This window comes from Aspergillus pseudodeflectus, assembly GCF_044049435.1.
Source record: "Aspergillus pseudodeflectus strain CBS 756.74 chromosome Unknown BJX68scaffold_21, whole genome shotgun sequence".
NCBI classification, from domain to species: Eukaryota; Fungi; Ascomycota; class Eurotiomycetes; order Eurotiales; family Aspergillaceae; genus Aspergillus; species Aspergillus pseudodeflectus.
In genome coordinates this window covers 254002-272851 of record NW_027263797.1, presented here as the reverse complement: position 1 = coordinate 272851, position 18850 = coordinate 254002, and the positions used below count along the sequence as shown (strand labels likewise).

The window sequence follows — 18850 nt, the reverse complement described above, 5'->3', positions numbered from 1 at the left end:
CTTTTATGTGCTACTGTCACGATGTAGATAAGTTATACCTTTTTTGGGCTCAGGGCCTGACTGATATAGCGCCTGGGTCGGTCGGACATTGAAAGTTGGCAGTTTAGATCATAATATGCTATCTAGACATTGAATGGCTGTCGTTGCACAGAGAGGTCGGGATATGGGGCCTCGGAAAAGACTCGGGACTGCTGAGGGCCCGACGGGGCTATGACATAAAATAGGGGACTACGTACGTGTACGTACACTTTTGCGAGGCTAAGATTAAGATACAAGTCAATTCATCACGACATACATAGCTCATCTCGTATGTACCATTTCTCATTATTATACCACGCATGTAACCAAACATATCTTTCTATATCTGGAGACATAGCAGGGCAGGATAGTTAGTTAGATAGATATATATAGTCACATCAATTACTGTTTATACACTGCTGCGAAGCCGACGTCGTCTGCAGCTCATCCCACAGCTGCCGCAGCGGGCCGAGATAGCACCGATCGACGTAGAAGTAGCGGAACAGGATCGCGCGGAGTTCCTGCCATGATCGGACGCCCTGGAGGCGGATTGCGGAAGCGAGTTCGTTGACGAAGAATGAGCGCTGGCTGGGGATTCGCGTGCTGCATGCGCCGACGAAGAGGAGCCAGATGAGGAGGTCGCGGCAGAGGTGGTAGCAGCCAGTTCGGATTGTGCTTTCGAGGGCAACTTGGAGGGCGATGATTGGTTTCGGGAACACGGGGGCAATTTGGGGGTAGAAGTCCCAGATTGCGCTATTGTGGAAGAGGAGGCAGGCTAGGCGGACGCAGCCCTCGATTGTGTCGTCTCCTTTTACTTCGCCGGTTGGTGTGTATCGGTCGCTGTGTAGCGCGTATTCGACGTACAGCACCTCGGTGTTGTAGTAGCATTCCGTCTCCTCATCAAACTCCTGGTATTCTGGGCCGCCTTTAATCCACTCTGCGTACCAGAGAAGGTCGGCCAGATCATAAACGACTTTGGACATGACATCGCCGAAGATGCCGGGTATCTGAATCAAGGAAACTAGGCTTGAAGCAGTAGCTTCTAGCTCTTTGGTGGGTGGTGTGATGGTAAAATGTTTCGGGCGAGCATAGCGAACGAATGGAAATATAGGTTTCGTCAAAGACATGCATGCCACGCGAATATCGGTCCTAACCCGTTAGTATTCACAAATGCTTCTACAAGGGCAGAATGCACAAACCATGAAATCTGGAATCGAACATCGTCAACGACATCTGCGAAGCTGTTCCTCATTCCCACCATCTGCCTCAAGCCCGCGAGATGGATCTTCAGATAGTCCGGATCTCCAGTTGCAATCTGTTTTGGTTAGTGAAAGGTAGGATGGACTAGAGAAGGGGCGACATACCTCAACTGTTAGCAATACAGAAACCGCCGCAATCAACTCATCGCTGGCGGCCTTTAGAGGATCCGATAAACCCTCATTGACCAGGCGAATCGTCTCGCCTCGATGGTGGAACGTGTCGAGAAGAAGGGGACTTGATGCCTTCTTGTTATCTGTCAAAGGAAACTCTCCGGATTCGAGCGCGGAATTCGTTGCGGCGACGCAAATACAGGCGTGCAAAGAGGCGGGATCATGTTGGACGAGAGTCGCCCAATGAGCCTCCAATTTGGCTCCGTAGCGTCGTTGTAACGGGTAAGCCAGTCGCGTCAATTTACATAAAACTGGTTGAAACAGTTAGCTGGGTATAAACGTACTAGCTCGGTGAACCCACAGTGTTGAAGATGCCGATGCATACGCTCCGAAATTGGTGTATGCATCGTGCTGAAGGGATCGCTTGACCCCTGGCCAACATAAGCCCATGGTGACGGGTTCTGAACCATGGGAAGGGTCGTCTCATTTTCAACTTTGACCCTGTAGTCATCCACTGAGTCTGCCGACACCGCTTCGTAATCGTTACCAACTCCCGTAAACTTTGTTTCCTCCTCCTCTGATTCGTCGTCTTCTTTGTATATCGGTTGCTCGGGAGAGGGCGACTTGGGAGAGGACGAGGAGGAGTATGTCGGGGGAGGTAAGGTGGAACGCGACGCCTTTCGCGATGGTTTCCGCGGAGCTGGATGCGACGTCTCAAGAGCAGGAGGGGCGGACGATGAGGCAGAGTTGGAATCGGCGGTTTCGACCGGTTGGAAAGCGAGGTGTTTCCACGCTTTGTTCTTATACCGTTTATTGTTCTCGAGTCGTTTCTTGCGGTTATGCTCGGACATGACATGGGAGCGAATCAACTTCAACGTCTCCTCTCGAGTGCCTTCTGCGACCGATTGCGGATCGTTATGCACCCAGAAGAGGGTCGAGCGTCCCTGCGAGGCATTGCCCTGCTTGCGCGGTTTGCGGACTTTTGTCACCGCCGTCTTCCCTGAGTTTTGCCGAGTTGGCTCGCTGGCGAATGGTTGTTGGACGGCATTGGGCTCGTCGAGGGCCTCGGGGACCATGGACGACGAAGGGGCAGCATGAGCGGGCAACGGCTGCGACGGCGATGAGGTCGATGGTGAGACGGACTGCGGGGGAGGGTGAAAAGGTGGATTAAGGTAATTATTATTAATATCGAGGGGAGGGTGGGCGTGAAACGAGGGCTGTGAGGCGACCCAGGCTGGCGGGCGAGAGACAATGGGGAGGACGTGGTGGTGGTCAGAGACCGGGGGGAGAGGCGTGGAGTGAGGGAGGGAGTTCTTGGCGTCCATCGCACAGGCGCAAGATTCGCAGTTCACAGATCTCGTTGGCGATCTTCATGGGCACTCATTATTTTCCTGGGTAGGCAAGTTGGGGAGGGCAGAGGGAGAGCCGAGAATGAGCGAAGAGGTGAGGAAATGCTGAATGGTCAGCGCACTGCCCTTATCAGGAAAAGCCTCATGTCCTGCTAAATTTCGGGGGCGAGCGCAGGTGGGAACGCAGTGCTGGGAATGTTTGGGAAGAGAAAAACGCAGTCGAAAGAGAATGAATCGTCTTAGGCTCTTAGTCCTGCGTGCTAAGCACAGGCCTGGCCTAGTCTGGATGGCTGAGGATCCGACTGACGGTGCTCGCGAGGGTCTGTGAGACGGACGAAGCCTGCCCGGCAAGGAGGGGAAACCACCTCTCAACTTTCTCGCCAGAGTCAGCACTTCTGATTCTGGCTTCTCTTCGGCCCTTCTCTGCTCCTCTCCAACTCGAGCAATCCACAGCCAATCACCGTGCGGCTTGCTGAAAAAGAGCAAGCTGGATCTCGGATGCTGCGGCTGCCGGAATCCGGGTGGGCCCTGAAGGTTCCATGGATAAACATAATCAGCGATTCTGTGCACTGTCGCCGGGTATATTTTCCTCCCATATGGCCTCCTTGCATGTTTCGATAATCCGACCTGTCACTTTGACACCTTGTCTCCTCTTTCTCAACAATTATTGTCTGTACGGGGTACTTGAGATGCAAAATAGGTAATGCTCCAGTCATATTGATTGCTATCACTACATCATGGCGCCCGCGCTGCAAGCCCGTATGCAAAGTTCGAACACGAGGATCAATCGGCGGTGAAAAAAGCAGGAAAATAGGAATGCGATTATAGATAAACAACACGAATAAAAGTAACATAGGTTGCTGGGTAGCATTCGCTCTCTAAATAGGACACAGCGGGTCTCACGAGAATCCCGGACGCGGGAAAATAGGTACCGTGTCCAGCTGCTCCAGTCCGCCCATGGTGCCTTGCTGGCCATTGACCGGCCAACCCTGTCCCGTCTGTTGAACAAGGGTGCTTTGTCGGAACGGATTTGTACTGCCTGTTGGAGTGGGCCGAAGGGGTGCTGCAGCGGGCTGCAGCCCTTGCGACTGTTGAGGTGGGACAGATGAGCTGCGGGCGAAAGGGTTGGTTCCTGTTCGCTGGGATTGGAGGGGCGCTGGCTGCTGCGGCGCTTGCAGCTGCTGCAGAGCCTGAGGAAACGGTTCCGGTGCGCTGGGACTGAACGAAGGATTGACTGTTGACAATCGCTTTGCAAAGGGATTCGTATTCTGGCGACTGATTGGAGATGCGGGTGACGCCGACCCCGTCGGGGTGCTCATCAGCATCGATTGTCTGAATGGATTGGTTGTTTGGGGCTGCAGCGCGTTCGGCGATAGTTGTTGCTGAGGGAATGCCGCAACATTATTCTGGGGAATAGGAGGAAGTTGAGATTGGTACACTTGCCCCTGGGGTTGTGGAGAATACCCGCCAAAGCCAGCTCCTGTGGGGGTGGCCTGAAGGGGTGCCGCCACTTGTTGCTGGCCAAACTGGTTGGGATTCTGAGCCGCAAAGGGTCCAAAAGGTCCCGGCTGACCATATCCGGTGGACTGGGGTTGCTGTTCGAACCCTGTTTGCTGTTGTGGGAATCCGGGCTGCTGTTGTGGAAATCCTCCTTGCTGCGGGTAGAAGCCGGGCTGCTGTCCTGGGAGGCCCATCTGTTGAAATTGCATAGCTTGTGGTTGCGGTTGGAGTTGCTGTTGAGGTTGAGCTGGGGCCTCGATAGAGTCGAAGAAGTCCATCAGGTTCGAAGGGTTAGTCTTCGTTTGCGGGCTAGGTTCCGTCTTAGGTCGAGTAGGCGTAGTGTTGGTGTTACTAGCGGGTTTATTCTCTGTTGACGAGGCAGCAGCAGTAAAAGCACTACTACTTCCCCCTTTACCTTGTCGAGCAAGGTACTCTCGCCGACGAAGGTTGAAATCTGGGTCGTTCAAATCGTCCTCAAGAAGACGGGTCAAATCGGTCGAAGCGTGCTTGAGTTTCGGTATTTCAAGTCTTGTTGCCGATTGAAAGTGTCGAGCAACCCCCAAAAACTTGACTACCTCCTCTGTTTGCGCGGCAAACGTCTTGTAGATCTCCAGCGCACGTTCACTATCAGGCCGTGACATTTCGAAATAGTGCTCTGTAAGCGATTAGTACCGGTTTCAGTGAGACATGCGTCCATTTGTTCTTACCTAATACGTTGATTGTCCCCTCGTTCATGACTGAATAGAGTGTCAAAAGATCTAGAGTAAGTAAACGGAAAGCTGTCAAGGTGATTTCGTTTTCAACCTCGTCCGTCAAGAGCTGATATATGTCAGCATAGCTCAATAACAGCCCCGCAGAGTGACTTACATCACAACGTAGCAGCTCCTTGATCTGTTTTTGGACAACCTCCGTTTCCCGTAGCAGACCCTTTTCGACCGTCAACCGCTTCATCCGGCCTTGTCCGCTTCGTACATAGTCGGTCTTGGTCTGTTCGAAGGCGCGTGCCCGAGAAAGGAGGTAGCTGGCATATCTTCGGATGTTGCGGCCTTGCGGTTGAACTGCAGAATCCAGACATTAGCACGGCACCAAGCAAAAATGTCCCACTCGACTCACCCTCTGATAGCCCACTGACAGCTATTTTCCTCGGATTCTCCGCCATATATTGCAATGTAGCGTCCAACTGGCCCTCCCTTATCATGAAATGAATCACAATGAGGGCTTTGAACGCGATTGTCCATGTCGAGTCGCGAACGCGAAGGTGTAGTGTCCGGAATATCTCTGCTACTCCGGCTTCGCCCGTATGCGTTGCTACAAGAATGTGCTCGATGTATTTGGATTTAGGGGCCGCAAGCTATGCAGAGTACACAATCAGCATGTTGCCGAACGATAGTCGCAAGACACAACTATAGCGCGGAAGAACCAACCTTAACCTTGGTGGCCCCCTTTACCGATTTCTCGAAGTTCTGAGCCATTGTTTAGGCTATATGCAGGCTTCGCGGAGTGCAATTGTGTTGCGGCAAAGGTCAGGAGACTGTCCGCTGGTCGGACTGGGTATCGCTTCTTGAGCACCTTGGGAAAGGCGATGATAACGATGGAGTAAAGGATCAGATAATGGCTATCGTAGATTGTGATTTGTCTTGTTCGTGCCGGTGCCCATCAGAATCATGATTATTTAGACCATTCTGCGGAACAGGTGTCAGGAGGATAGGAACGACGCGAAAGTGAGGTCAGCTCGAGTTCTATCGGTCCAGCCGGAGAAGCTGAAATAACGAGCGCGCTCTATCGGAGAGCTTATCGGGGAATTGAGCGATTGACTTGACGTTGGGCCGACTTCGCAAAGCGGAAGTAATTGTGGAGGGGGCGAAATGTGACGGAGACCATCGCCGCGACGAAGCCGAGTCCAACTCCGCCTTTTTGGGTGTTGACGGCCTAAGCTTCTTTGGTCCACCACAACGTCAGTCACAGCTGGATTGAGTACATCAGTCGTAATATAAATCTGGAAAGCATGGTGACAATCTAGTGGGGTGACAATCTATATATTGAACAAACTTTGATTTTGAACAGACTTTTCGTTTGTCATGTGAGAGTGTGCTGGATGTATATAAACAAGCCGCTCTGTTGTCTCTACCACTACTTTCTCACCAGTCCCAAGATTTCACATGTTCCTGAGTTGCTTCATTATATCAACTCACAGCATCCATAGCCACTTTCTAAATGACTCAATGAGCTTCACCTGGCCATCATGGAGCCTAACAATTCCCTCAACACCAGTGTGTATGAGAGAGAAAACCTCTCGAGGTGTTTCTCTTCATGTAGTGAGGATGGGAATAACACCACGAAGCCCAGGCTCTCTTCTTTCCTTCACTTCACCCAGATATGACTGGACCTAAGCTGTCGCTTCCCAACCTTGGAAGTTAACCTGTTGAGGTCCTCTCTCCTGCCACATTCAGCTTTAGCCTTTACCCCTGTCGTTGTTGTTAACAGTGTGAGCCACTTCAACTCTATCAGAGTCCATAACCACCTACCAGAAGGCCAGCCGTCGTACCTCTTCGGCATCGACAGAAACGTTTTAACCATTAACCATTAAAGAATCAAATCTCTCTTCTTTCCTCCCAAATGGCAAATCTCACTGCTCTTGACCTTTCCCAAAGACCCCCGCGGGTCAGGTGGACAAATGATATGAGGAAAGTCTTGTGTTGCTTGATAAAATACTACGTGCGAGACAGGAACGCATTCTTGGACATCTTCTACTCGGTATTTCAACAGGAGCTCATTGAGTCCGGGCTTACAAATGGCAAAATGGTTGGTTGGGCCAGACTTGAGTCCCAGTGGGTGGATATGAAGAAGCATGGCGATCCTATATGGGGAGATGTTCATTGTTCAGGCTTTGACCGCGAGCCCTGGCTTCCTGTCCTTAAAAAGATTGAAGGAGCTGCTGCTGCGCTTGGGTTGACAATGGCTGGAAAAGAACATGATACCATAGACTCATCACGGTTCGTCTATCAGAACCGAGTTCGACAGTTTTCCTCTCAGCTAGTAAGTGGAACTTGGACGTGGAGCATCCATGTTGGAATCGAATGGTTGACTGATATTTCAGAGTCAGCAGTCGCAAGACACGTTCTCCCAGAATGAAGTCCAAGAAGGGTTGATCGACCACACAGCACTATCTAACCCATCGGAAGAATCGCTGTCAGCTACAGACGCACCTCTATGTACTGCGGGGGGCAAGCTCTGTTTCTTCTGCTGGTCAGAGGTATATCCCTATCACCTGCCCTGCAACTATCTATATTGACTTGGCATAGGAGGAAGAGGTCCCTAGACTTGGAGTAGGCGAGGAAACGACACCACGGCTTCTTTATCGATGGTGGAACGTCAACTCGCAAGGAGTCAACCGCAGGGATTTATTCATTGCCGGGTTGTTTATGGATCCATGCACCCCAGTTTACCCATCCAACTCTATCCCTGATAACGAGTTTCGGCAGCGATTCCTTGATCACATTACACCCACACCCGACCCATCTCCATTTATATCCACTTTTCGGTCGGCCCTGGCACCGGTACATAGGGCATTGAGGGGACAGGAAGGCGCTACTGTGTCAATTATCGACCGAACCAAGTTGAAGCCGGATTCGAAGATCTTCTCCGCTAAGGAATTCGTCAAGAAGAACTTTGTGAGGATTCCAGGATCTAGATATGATGGACGGGGCGAATACCTTATATGGGGCTCTATCCAAAACGATGCAATCATTTGCTCGTTTAAGATCACTACGCTTTGCGGAATAGCTGCAAACGACCCGGATATCAAGCGGTTTTTGCAGCTAGAGAGTATTACTGCATCTGAAAATGCTGGTAAACGCCTGCACCGGGAAATGAAAAAAAGCGCTATGGACTTAAACCAGAGGACAGGTGCGGCCGTTGGCAGACTGTTATCCTCGTTGGGCGTGCCGTGTGAGTACTACAAGGCCGTCAGTGAGGGCCTCGCACACTCTTGGCGCTTGAAATCGAGGCACAAACCCTGGGACAACTTCAACAAAGGGGTTAGTCTTGGATTTCGAGGCGAGTATACTCTGCCGTCTCCTTCGCCATCTCCTATTACCAACTCCGAGGACCCTCTTATCTCATTTGAGATCATATCTGATTCACCTTCACCCAGTGATGACGATGAGTTCGACGCATTCACCAACGATGAAGATAAGGTTGTACTGTCACCAAGGAATATCAATGCGAACCCGACTGCTGGCGACTCCCCTGACACGGCTAGGATGTTCCCAATCATTAACCTAGAGGATCGCTCAGTCACGCCGTTTCCTAGGTTCTCCAGTATTGGACTTGACAATGATGTCGAAGAGGAGCTGGGCATCGACGGCTTTATGGATGACCAGGATTTCGATTTTTCCGGTGAGCTAGGGCAATCTCAGCAGATCTCGACTGATCAGTTTGCGAACGACAGGGCAAGAGTGAGGTCTGCTCTGGAGAAACTTCCTGCCCGTCGTTGACATGCTCATCGCTTGACGTTAATGTTGCCAGTACTTCCCTAGCCAACAGGTCTTGGACATGGTCGAAAGGGAAGGAAAATGTAACAAGCTCGAGGATATGAGTCTACAGACAAGATGTAAGAGGGCGAAACAGCGAGTCAGGCAGATGTTGTACATCGGTGGGAAAAAGTCGGGATATGCATGCCTAGGATTAGGCAGATTCTACGTCCGTTAAAGGCACTGAGAATGCAAAGTCGGTTCCCAGACCATTACCGTCACAAAAATCCGATTCCCAAACTATTAAACACAACGATCCTGTTTCCCTAGTTGCTGTATGGCAGAGTTCTATTGCAAGAAGAACAGATGAAATTTTTTTCATTGGATATATCCTTCGCAGGGTACCGGGACATGAAATCGTGAAACAATCCCAACCCTTCAAACTGTTCCGCATGAATCCATTCGCGCCGCTGCCCTAGGTTGAATTTTCTCTCGAGAACACCCCTTCATCGTCGACGACACGCTTAGAACTTGCTGAAAGCCTTGACAGCCTTGCCGGTGCGGGGAAGAACACGGAGGGTGTTGAAGCGGACCTAAAAAGTGAAGATGTTAGATAAAGACAGAATAAGAGCGGAATCGCAGTCGAAAACTCCTCCCGTAAATTGGTAAATTCAAGGTGTTTCACGTACAGTCTTGCTCAGAGGACGGCACTGGCCGACGGTGACCCAGTCACCCTCCTCAACACGGAAAGCGGGGGACACGTGAGCAGCGAGGTTCTTGTGGCGCTTCTCGTAACGGTTGTACTTGGGGACGTAGTGGAGGTATTCACGGCGGATGATGATGGTACGGTGCATCTTGGTGGAGACGACACGGCCGGTGAGGATACGACCACGGATGGAGACGAGACCGGTGAAGGGGCACTTCTTGTCTATAATTCGGGCGGGTTAGCAGTCTGAAGGACAAGTTGACGCAAAGCAGAGGCGTATTGTCCTTCTCCGGAGTCTGAGCACTGAGATTCGACCAAATCGTGTTGAAAACCACCGCGGCATATTGCCATTCAATCGCGTATTTCCTCCCAAGCAATCGCAATTCTCTGTGCCGAGAAGTTGTCGTTTTCAATAAGATCCATGCATATTCTCATCTCAGACTCTGGGGAAGGCTATCCGGCCATATCGCATTCGAAAAGTCCAACAAAACTCAGTGCAGGTCGTGCATACCGATGTAGCTGCCCTCAATGGCGGTCTTGGGGGTACGGAAACCCAGGCCAACGTCCTTGTACCATCTCCGGGCCTGGCCGACCTTCTTGCTCTTCGCCTTGGTCTTCTGGTTGAGGAAGATGTGAGGCTGCTTCTGGAAAGCACGCTCCGACTGGACGGTCAACTCGGTGGCCATTTTTGCGAGAATTCAGTCCGACGAGGAAACAGGGTCGAGCTGGGTGAGAGATTCGTCGCGAAGGAAGGGGGGTTGTCGGAGTGTTCGGTTGTCGACGTCGACTCTTGATGAATGCAAATTTAGCGATGGCAGACAATTCAAGTGTGGGCGTTGTGCGACCGCCGCGCTAGGCCCGGAATGGATTCTGTGCGGATCGGCTAGGGCTGTTATGTCAGCAGCTTTGTTTACATTTCGAGGTCACATGATGAGGGACCGGGGCGACGCGCTTCTTTGCGGGACGAAGTACAGCATTGTTTACGGCGTTATTCTCACCCATCGTCCGACCACCAAGACACCATCTCTAGTGCTGGGCATTAGTGGCGATATCTACTGCGCTACTTCTGTCTATGAGCGCGACAATTTCCTCCGATGGCGTCCAGAGGTGACACCGCGGGGTCCTCCCGGCCACGATCTCGTCGCTCTATCGCCCATGTCCCGCGCTCGAGATTGACTGCCGGAGGCGACAAGGAAAATGCGACCACCGACATTAGTGCTGCACGACCATTGATCGGACCAGGTGCGGGAACTGGAAAGGATAAGAAGTCTCGGAGCAAAAGCTTAGGACCCGGCGGTTTGGATGCGCTTCAAGACTCGAACGGAAATCGGCGCAAGGTAATTGACTCACTCATGGTACTCTTCATCTCACTCCTGCTAATGGTGCTCATTGTCACATAGTCTACCGCTGTTTTCCCCCTGAAGTCCATCCTCAAACCGACCGTCCCTGTGTCCCCCGTACGAAATATTCCTACGTTCGAAGAAACACGCAAGAAAACCCCGGCCCGCGGCGCAAAGTCACAAGGAGATAGCAGCAGTGCAGCACAGGAAGGTCTTCTTATCGACTTTGATACACCCGCCCAACCATCCATTTCTAAATCCGACGACCAAACCAACCCTTTCGACACATTCAACGCCGATACTATCCGCGATGAGATGGCTGCGGCAAGGGAGCAGGAGGAGAAGGAAAGGAGAGAAAGAGAAAAGAAGGCGATATTGCAACAGAGGGAAGCGCGACGGAAGTCGATGGGTATGCTTCTGCTAAACCGCCCAAAGTACTCGTCAAAGCACTAATTGATTAACACAGCCAACCGCCGTGTATCCTTCGCCCCTGAGGCGACATTGCATACTTGGAATGTAGTAGAAATACCTGACGACTCAACGTCGTCGTCGGCATCCAACTCTACTCGACGTGCTTCTTCGATGGCAGGCCGTGAAAACCAGCAACCCGCAGCGGCTCCCAGACAAGATGAGCTTCCTAGCTCACCTGAGATTGACGCGGAATCCGATATCGCCTTTTCTCCAGTACAATATCCCGACTTGGCACAATTTGGGAATCGTCCCGCAAGTGGCAACTATGATGGGGTCGGGTCATCTCAGGACATGTTCTCGAGCCCATTTAGTGGGAGCGAAGCTAGCGAGGACACTGGCCTACATTCAGCTGGTAGAGACGAGGACGACGACAACTCATCTACTTCTGATTTTGATGGCGAGAACACTGCGATGAGCATGGATGATACAGCTCACTCGGGGATAACGGGCCAAACGGACGGGTCTGAATCCACTACGGGCACTAGTCGTTTGAACAATGCTCTACGACAAGCCGCTCGCGAAGCTGGAAGGACCTTTGAAGAAGATGATGACGAGGAAGTTTCCATGGAGATCGCTGCCCAGGAGATTACTGGAGCCTTCCAGCCCTGGATCAAGCGGGGGCAAAGACAGAGTTTCGACTGGGAGGATATTAGCGCACGGCAGGACCAGGAAAATGTCGACCCATACAAGCCCTCAAACGCAGATATGTCCGAGATGGCAAGCGACAATGAGGACGAGGAGCTTAGCATGGACGTGACGAACGCTATTGGGCGCATCATTCCCAGCAGCCGGCAGAGCTTAAGCCGCCGCAAGTCAAGTGGCGAGGAAACGAACTACGAAGAGCAGACCATGGAGCTCACAAACGTTGTGGGAGGTATTGCCCGATCTGTGTCGCCTGCAAAGTCTACCGGTGCCGACAGTAACCCGGACAATGACGAGGAAATGACCATGGAGTTTACATCGGTCGTAGGGGGCCTCTTGAAAAACAACTCCTCTCAGAGCATTGACGAGGACAACGAATCGCCAGCTCAAACTCGCAATCACTCTGAGTGGGACGACACCGAAGATGACATGGAAGACGGAGCTGACATGGATATCACCGGAGCAGTTGGTGGCATTCTTCCAGCAATCCAGGAGCAAACGGAACCAGTTGATGAGGATCAAACTGCAGGCATGGATTTCACCACTGCTGTTGGCAAGATACTGCCACCGCAAGTCCTGAGCCCAGACAAGGATCAAGACATAGACTTCCAATTGGGGAGCTCTCCGTTTCAGGAAACAGTGAAAGCGTCTCCCGCCAAGTACCCTAGTCGTATCCACGTTGCTGCAGTCGCGTCAGAGAATGGTAGCCCCAGCCTGGCTAGCGTTAGATCTTCGCGTACAAGACAGAGTCTAAGCCGTGCAACTCCAACAACCCCAACTTCGACGACGCCTCAAGTTTCACCTACCAAAATTGCCTCAGTTCGCTCTAAGCAATTGAGCCAAGCAAACCAACCCTCTACCCCCGATCAACCTTTGTCGTCTAGAAACCAGCAGGCTCGGAGTGCGTCTCCTAAAAAGCTTTCCCAGCCTGAAGTTCAGGTTTCGGACAGCCAAAGGAAATCGCCCCGTAAGAGCCTCTTTGGTCCCAATGCGGCGGGACAATCCGCTCCCCTCTTTGTCCTGCGCCCCCCTCAAAAGAGAAGGTCCTCTGGTCTTGGGATTGACAAGGAAGGCCTTGGATCTCCCAAGGTTGCGGCCATTCTTGACAAACGGCGTTCTATTGGCGAGGAGACTGAGGGGTTTGTTCCTCAGGAAAGACCGCAGGGTGTGCGCTTTGAAGACCCACTCAAACTCCAGGAGGAGGTTGACAGAGAACGAGAGGAAGAAGAAAGTCGGGAGGATGGTCATATTCAACCACTGCAGAACGATCGTGATCCTACTGCAAACTTGAGGGATATGATTTCCAGTCTCACCCCGAAGAAGAACAAGGTCCGTGGCCGCAAGAGTCTTCACGTGGGAGCCGCACGAGGCCTGCTTGGTAAACGCCCGGTGGAGTTAGACGAAGATGAAGACGAAAATACTCCTAACAAACGGCTGAGGCGCCCTGAGGATATGAGCCCAGTGAAAGGCGTGAAGCTTCCGCCTCCCCCAACGAAAGAAGAAACGGTTGGGCGCGTAAACCGTTCACCGACTCGCAAGCCCTTCGGTTTATCTCCGTCTAAAGCTAGCACAACTCCTACTCGGGAACCAAAAGGAGTGCTCGTCTCGGCGGATCCCGCCCATACATCGCCGACAACTGGTGCTGCGGAACACGAAGACGCTTCGGCTGAAGATGCTGGGCCACAGTTTGAGCCTATACAGCTACAACAATTCCTGGACATGACCAACATCCACTTCATGGAACTTACAACCACTAAACGGCGACATACCACTGCCCCGGATAGCATTAGCAAGAGGACGGCTAGGCTGTCCCTTGAGGGTGATTCCAAATCAAGTGCTTCCAACTTCGAGGATTGTGTTGCGGCAGGTTTCTGTACCGTGCCGATGCTCGAGTTATATCAACATGTAAGTCTGTCAAATGTAAGCCGATGTGGTATGCTAACGCTGTCTAGTCCTGTCGGGAGCTGAAGTCATACATATCCGAAGGTAGACAAATAATTCGATCTATCGAGACCGAAACCTATGCCGACAACCCGCCTCTATTCCGAGAATACATCAATGCGGCGCCTGATATCCGCGTTCTGATGGATAACCAGTTTCGAAACGTGAAGACCCATACTAGGCTTTTGAGCAAAGCTACTTGGTATGAGTGGCGTATGAAGCTTCTGGAGGGCCTGAAGGAAGGGTTGGATCGTCATATGGAGGAAATGAAAGGAGATGACAACTTGTTATCGAAACACGAAGCACTTCTGAACGATGCCGTCCCCGCGCTTGCCGCGAAGCATTCGTCTTTGAGGGAAGAGGCTACACGCCTGCAGCAGTTGGCGGATGAGCTGGAGAACTGTGATCAGGGGGAACTTCAGAGTGCGCGAAGCAGGTTGTCCAGCATAGAAGACGAGATTGCCGCGAAGAAGAAGATGCTTGAGGAACTGCAATTTGAGGTTCAAGACAAGACGGACACGATCGAGACAGGAATAGAGCTGAAAGCAGAATTCACCGCTCAGATTCAGGAAGCGGAGAGGGTCAAGGAAGAGTGCAGGGGATGGAGCGCCAAGGAGATCCGCGAACTGAAAGGTATACCTTATGTCCATTTTGCTATTCCTGTTGTTTCATGCTAACGTGACCATAAGATTCTGTCCACCGCATTGAACAATCGACTGGCTGGTCGATCAGTTCCGCATCTCCATCAGAATCAGCTGCAGGCCCGGCGGTGACCATGTCTTACCGGCATCAACTCCAGCTGAAATTCCATCCAGGGTCGTTTCACATCAAAAGCGACGAGAAGGAATCTTTGCCTGACGCGAAACCTGACACACCGATCGAGTTGACCTATTCCCCCGAGAAAAGAGCGAATCCGGCCGAGCGAACACCTCAGCTGTCGCCCATTTCGTTGCTTATCCTGAAGTCTCTGCATATGCACGTCTCCAAGATCGAACAGCCAAAAGTCACGCCAAACCAGCTTTTGCGTTTCGTGTCAGAGGCCTGGGATCTGGCATCGAATCTGGAGGAAGAAGCTCGCATGCTGGAATTCCACGGCGTGACCAAGCTCCGACTCTCCGACGCTGAAGACAAACCCACTCTAAGAGCAAGATGTACTTTGCTTGGAACCTCCGCGTCGAAGACACCTCAGCCCTCAGGCAAAAGCAGAATCGATGTCGACTTTGCCGTGTCAACCCATATTCTCGAGAGGAAAGAGGAGAGCGAGATTGGAGTCCTGGACATCCAGACCACAGTGCTCGCCAGTAAAGTCTACGGCTTCGGAACCGACAATGGCACAGGTCTGTCTGAGAAGGAGATGCAGAGTATCCTTAACAAACAACTCAGGGGGCGCGAAACTAAGTTCGGCAACGGTGTCTGGAGCAAGGCGGTTCAGATGCTCTCTGGCACAGTGTTTTGATTGAAATTATGCCTGTTTTTTCCCCCCGGTTCTTGCTTTCGGCTTGTCTATGCAATATTTCAGCGGGAGTTCGTGGCTTACGTACCTGGGAGGTTGATATGCTCTGCGTTATTCGTCTATCTTCCGCAAATGCTGATACCACAATTTGAGTATTACATGAAATGAATGCAATGGATTACAATTCCAGAGTCCATGAGCGTTGTTGACAGCAGGGTCTATATTTTGTATCGCTTGGATTATGGCTGTAACATTGACGCCGTCTCGCTAGTAAGGATTCCCATAGCAGTTGCTCCCACCCATCCACATCGCCGCTGGATTTAAACCCGGCGTTGCCTCTGGAGCGACACCAGCACCAATACCGTTACATTGACTCCCATTCGGATAACCAGGGACGGTGGGGTATGTACTGCTCATCATGGGCACCGAAGAAACAGGCACTGGCACAGGTACTGCAGTAGTCTCCGGAACAGCTGCTGTTCCGATCGACTGAGGCCCCGTGGCACCCTGGAACATATAACTCTGTGCGTGAAGAGCGCTGCTATCCACGTTTCCATTGTTACTGTCGGTGCCAGGTTGCCCGAACATGCCACCTAGAAACTGCCCCCCGAACCCGAACTCCCAATCCGCAGTGAGAGGAATCTGCCACAGTTCCGGCTGTGTGAAGGTAAAGGATGATTCGTCGAGGGCCGGGAGGGGGAACGGCATGGGGATGTTTTCAGTTGCGTACGGGTGTTGTTGCTGGGTGTGGTATTGGTTCACGTTTGTTGTCAGGTTTGAAGGGTGTTGTTGTTGTTGTTGTTGGCGAAGGTCTGGAAGGAGATTATTGGAAAGATGTGTGGAGTGTGATTGGGATGTATCCGAGTTGTCGTCGGATCTCGTGCTGGGTGGTGGGCTTTCGCGGACAACGTAGCCGCTTGAGTTTATGGGTGGTAGGCCCTCGAGGTTATTGGGAATGTCGATGTTTGTGGATGTAGAGGAAGTCTGGTTGTTGTTCGTGGCTGTGGATTCGGGTCGTGACTTTCCATTTGTATCTGGATCTGACGTACTTGAAGGCCGAGGCTTGGATGAAACCTTGCGTTTCGAGTCTGGGTGTGGCTTCTGATCTCGCTCTAGGACGGTTCGCGCGATACGCTCGAAGGTCGTACTCATACGAGTCATGAACCTTGCGTAGTTGCAAGGTCCGTCGGCCGGGACAAGCGTTGCGAAAAAGGTTGCGGCCATGTTTAGAGATTGCAGGTCGTCCTTGGCGGTTGCCTGCTGGCTGTTGCGGAGGATGTTGGCGAAGATTGTCATCACTGCTAGGAATACGTAGTATAAGAGCGACCTAGAATAACATCAGCATAGACCCGTGCGCGCGTTGGATTCTTTTGATCTTACCATATCCATGCAATATCGCCCCACGGTAGGTTATTGACTAGCTTCAGAGTATCCCGAGCAGCTTGAACACAAATGGCTGCCGAAGAAGAGGACTGGCTCAATATCAGTTTCAGGTCGAACTCCGGTACACTGTCAGCGCGCGACTGGTAGATGAAGTTGATCAACATCGGTAGACGGTGAATCATAATCAACGAGTTGTAGTATACGAGGAATAAACCAGCAGAGGCGAATCCAGCGAGAAAATCTTCGCCTGACCCTCTCCGCTTCAGAAGGATATCAAAATGGCACTCGCTTTTCCAGTTATCGAGTTCCGCATGCAGTTGGTGGATCATTTCACAGATGTCGGCCGTTGATTTGTTTTCCAATGCCCTCGCGGAGTAGAATAGCCGGTAGATTCGGCTCCTGAGCACTGCAATGCGGCAAAGCCGTGGGAAGAAGAGTTTGTTATCGGCCATCACGAGCCCAGCGGCATTCTCGTCGGAGGGAATCTCGACGTCGAAGTCATCGAAATGTTGCGTGGGTGCGTTTCCTAGTCGGATAGATATGCTATAGAAACACATCAATGCCTGGTGCTTACTAAGTAAGAGGAGAAGCTCACCTTTGATCAATGACGTAGGCAATCCAGAACACATTTCTTCTCTGCTCTTGTTCGATCTTGCCGAGATACGGCCTGGGAATCTCACGATGAAGCCCCATTCGGTGCGACGATCGTATTGCGGCCGTGACGACAGGGACAGTCGATTGCGTACTAGAGTTTCCTCGGAGGAAAAGTGCCATGCCCAGGAGGGCTTGTACGCTCAGAAGATCAGTTCGTCGCATTACTAGCTCGGGAAACACTGATAGAGCATTTTTATAATAGAGCCACGCCTTCTCCCTATCCTTTTCTGACTTTTGACTATTAGAGAATCGGTATTCGTGTGCCAGAGCGAGAATAATGTTGATGCTGGCCCACCGCGCTGCATCGTCGCAAGTCTGCTGAGTGTACTGCCATTCGACTAGCTGCATGAACGTCTCTTCATGGTATAGAGGAAACATGAGATTGACAGTCCGGAAGTAGTCCTTTAGTAAGGAGAAAACTTCAGCTCTGGGTGGCAGCGGCTTATACACCTTGGAGGAAAATACGTCGTAGAAGACATCAGGTCGCCAATATGCCCATGGACTATCGAATTTCGTGCCCGATAGCAAAGAACTGAGAGAATTCGCTTCACCGGACTTGCTCTTGACCCATTCAACACCTTCGCGGGTCAATATCGAGAGGGGTGTGGACCGCCCTGAGTCAAACGTTAGCATTAGTGCTCTGGACAGATGTTAGGGTTATAGTAGACGAACCGAGATATAGCGAGCATCCTTTGTCAGGTTTGTATACTGGCGGGCCGCCTTTCCCAGTATTCGAGCGTTTCCGAACGTTCGAAGAAATCGGAGGATTATGATGGAAGGACCTGTTTGTGACACTGGTCGGCGAGGCTCGTTTAGCGGTGGCACTTTCAGTTGTGACGTCTGATTCATGAGAGATACTTCCGCTGGAATCTCGAGAGCCCGTAGATGTATCGCTTTCGTCCTCCACGGCACTGTCATCTTCGTTGAGATCTTCTGCGACGTCGCTCATTTCGTCAAGATTTGCTGTTTCAACCAAGATACCGGCAGCTCGCAGTAGTGACTCGGTTTTTTTCAGGCGCTCTTCCAGATTCCTCACGTAGCGTGACCTGAACCATGTTTAGCTCATAACAATGAATGATCGAGATAGTTCGATGGTGGAATACCTTCTTGGGCCATCTCTCGTCCCCTTGCCCGAGATAGGCTTGCATTTCAGGCTACGGCGCATGCATGGAGTACAAGTATGCTTTGATTCGTTGAATTCACATTTGATCTTTTTCTTATAGCACGTCTCACAAGGCTGCTGAAGCAAAGTTTACTAAGGGGCCTCAGTAATGGATATAATGGAGTCTGCTTACCATTGATTTACGTCGTCGGGTTCTAGGATCACGGCTATTGCTGGGTTTTGCGTTTTCTGAAGAAGCAGGCTGCGCATCCTGTATTTTCCAGGTAGGGATTACTCTAGCGGCCTCAGCTGAGTGCTGCATAGCTCCAGGCCTAGGATACGGGAGGTTGTTTGTATCATAAGTGGACTCGGCCCGCAGCCGGGGCCGCTGCGCGGTAGCTCGCCCGGACGATGAGCGTGGATACCTTGATTAGCCAACAGTTGATGGA

At 51.6% G+C, this 18850-nt stretch overlaps 7 protein-coding genes across 7 annotated transcripts; 3 read left to right on the top strand and 4 right to left on the bottom strand.

Annotated features, from left to right (window-relative positions):
- Window positions 1-404: 404 nt before the first annotated feature.
- On the bottom strand, window positions 405-3086 carry BJX68DRAFT_93013 (uncharacterized protein). Its single transcript, XM_071050029.1, has 4 exons — window positions 1750-3086; window positions 1383-1699; window positions 1218-1333; window positions 405-1167 (listed from the first exon to the last, which is right to left on the bottom strand). Exons 1-4 carry the CDS (start codon window positions 2711-2713, stop codon window positions 417-419), a joined length of 2148 nt encoding a protein of 715 aa, XP_070899120.1. The 5' UTR covers window positions 2714-3086; the 3' UTR covers window positions 405-416.
- A 220-nt stretch (window positions 3087-3306) lies between these two features.
- On the bottom strand, window positions 3307-6183 carry BJX68DRAFT_237267 (ENTH domain protein). Its single transcript, XM_071040162.1, has 5 exons — window positions 5662-6183; window positions 5351-5588; window positions 5105-5295; window positions 4945-5056; window positions 3307-4892 (listed from the first exon to the last, which is right to left on the bottom strand). The coding sequence occupies exons 1-5, from the start codon at window positions 5707-5709 to the stop codon at window positions 3637-3639; spliced, it is 1845 nt and encodes a 614-aa protein (XP_070899119.1). The 5' UTR covers window positions 5710-6183; the 3' UTR covers window positions 3307-3636.
- A 23-nt stretch (window positions 6184-6206) lies between these two features.
- Window positions 6207-6877, top strand: BJX68DRAFT_237265 (uncharacterized protein). Its single transcript, XM_071040161.1, has one exon. The coding sequence runs from the start codon at window positions 6397-6399 to the stop codon at window positions 6625-6627; it is 231 nt and encodes a 76-aa protein (XP_070899118.1). The 5' UTR covers window positions 6207-6396; the 3' UTR covers window positions 6628-6877.
- A 159-nt stretch (window positions 6878-7036) lies between these two features.
- Window positions 7037-8733, top strand: BJX68DRAFT_266830 (uncharacterized protein; the record flags this gene model as incomplete). The annotated part of the gene is made up of 3 exons (XM_071045617.1): window positions 7037-7273; window positions 7335-7490; window positions 7540-8733. The coding sequence occupies 3 exons, from the start codon at window positions 7037-7039 to the stop codon at window positions 8731-8733; spliced, it is 1587 nt and encodes a 528-aa protein (XP_070899117.1).
- Window positions 8734-8965: 232 nt separating this feature from the next.
- Window positions 8966-10231, bottom strand: BJX68DRAFT_237263 (40S ribosomal protein uS17). The gene is made up of 3 exons (XM_071040160.1): window positions 9927-10231; window positions 9399-9637; window positions 8966-9302 (listed from the first exon to the last, which is right to left on the bottom strand). Exons 1-3 carry the CDS (start codon window positions 10099-10101, stop codon window positions 9234-9236), a joined length of 483 nt encoding a protein of 160 aa, XP_070899116.1. The 5' UTR covers window positions 10102-10231; the 3' UTR covers window positions 8966-9233.
- A 148-nt stretch (window positions 10232-10379) lies between these two features.
- Window positions 10380-15397, top strand: BJX68DRAFT_92962 (kinetochore-microtubule binding complex subunit SPC105). Its single transcript, XM_071050028.1, has 5 exons — window positions 10380-10752; window positions 10816-11164; window positions 11222-13773; window positions 13821-14442; window positions 14499-15397. The coding sequence occupies exons 1-5, from the start codon at window positions 10510-10512 to the stop codon at window positions 15263-15265; spliced, it is 4533 nt and encodes a 1510-aa protein (XP_070899115.1). The 5' UTR covers window positions 10380-10509; the 3' UTR covers window positions 15266-15397.
- A 132-nt stretch (window positions 15398-15529) lies between these two features.
- BJX68DRAFT_255277 (transcription factor domain-containing protein) lies at window positions 15530-18723 on the bottom strand (the record flags this gene model as incomplete). The annotated part of the gene is made up of 6 exons (XM_071043017.1): window positions 15530-16589; window positions 16643-17188; window positions 17241-17913; window positions 17972-18345; window positions 18403-18536; window positions 18595-18723. The coding sequence occupies 6 exons, from the start codon at window positions 18721-18723 to the stop codon at window positions 15530-15532; spliced, it is 2916 nt and encodes a 971-aa protein (XP_070899114.1).
- Between the last annotated feature and the right edge of the window lie 127 nt (window positions 18724-18850).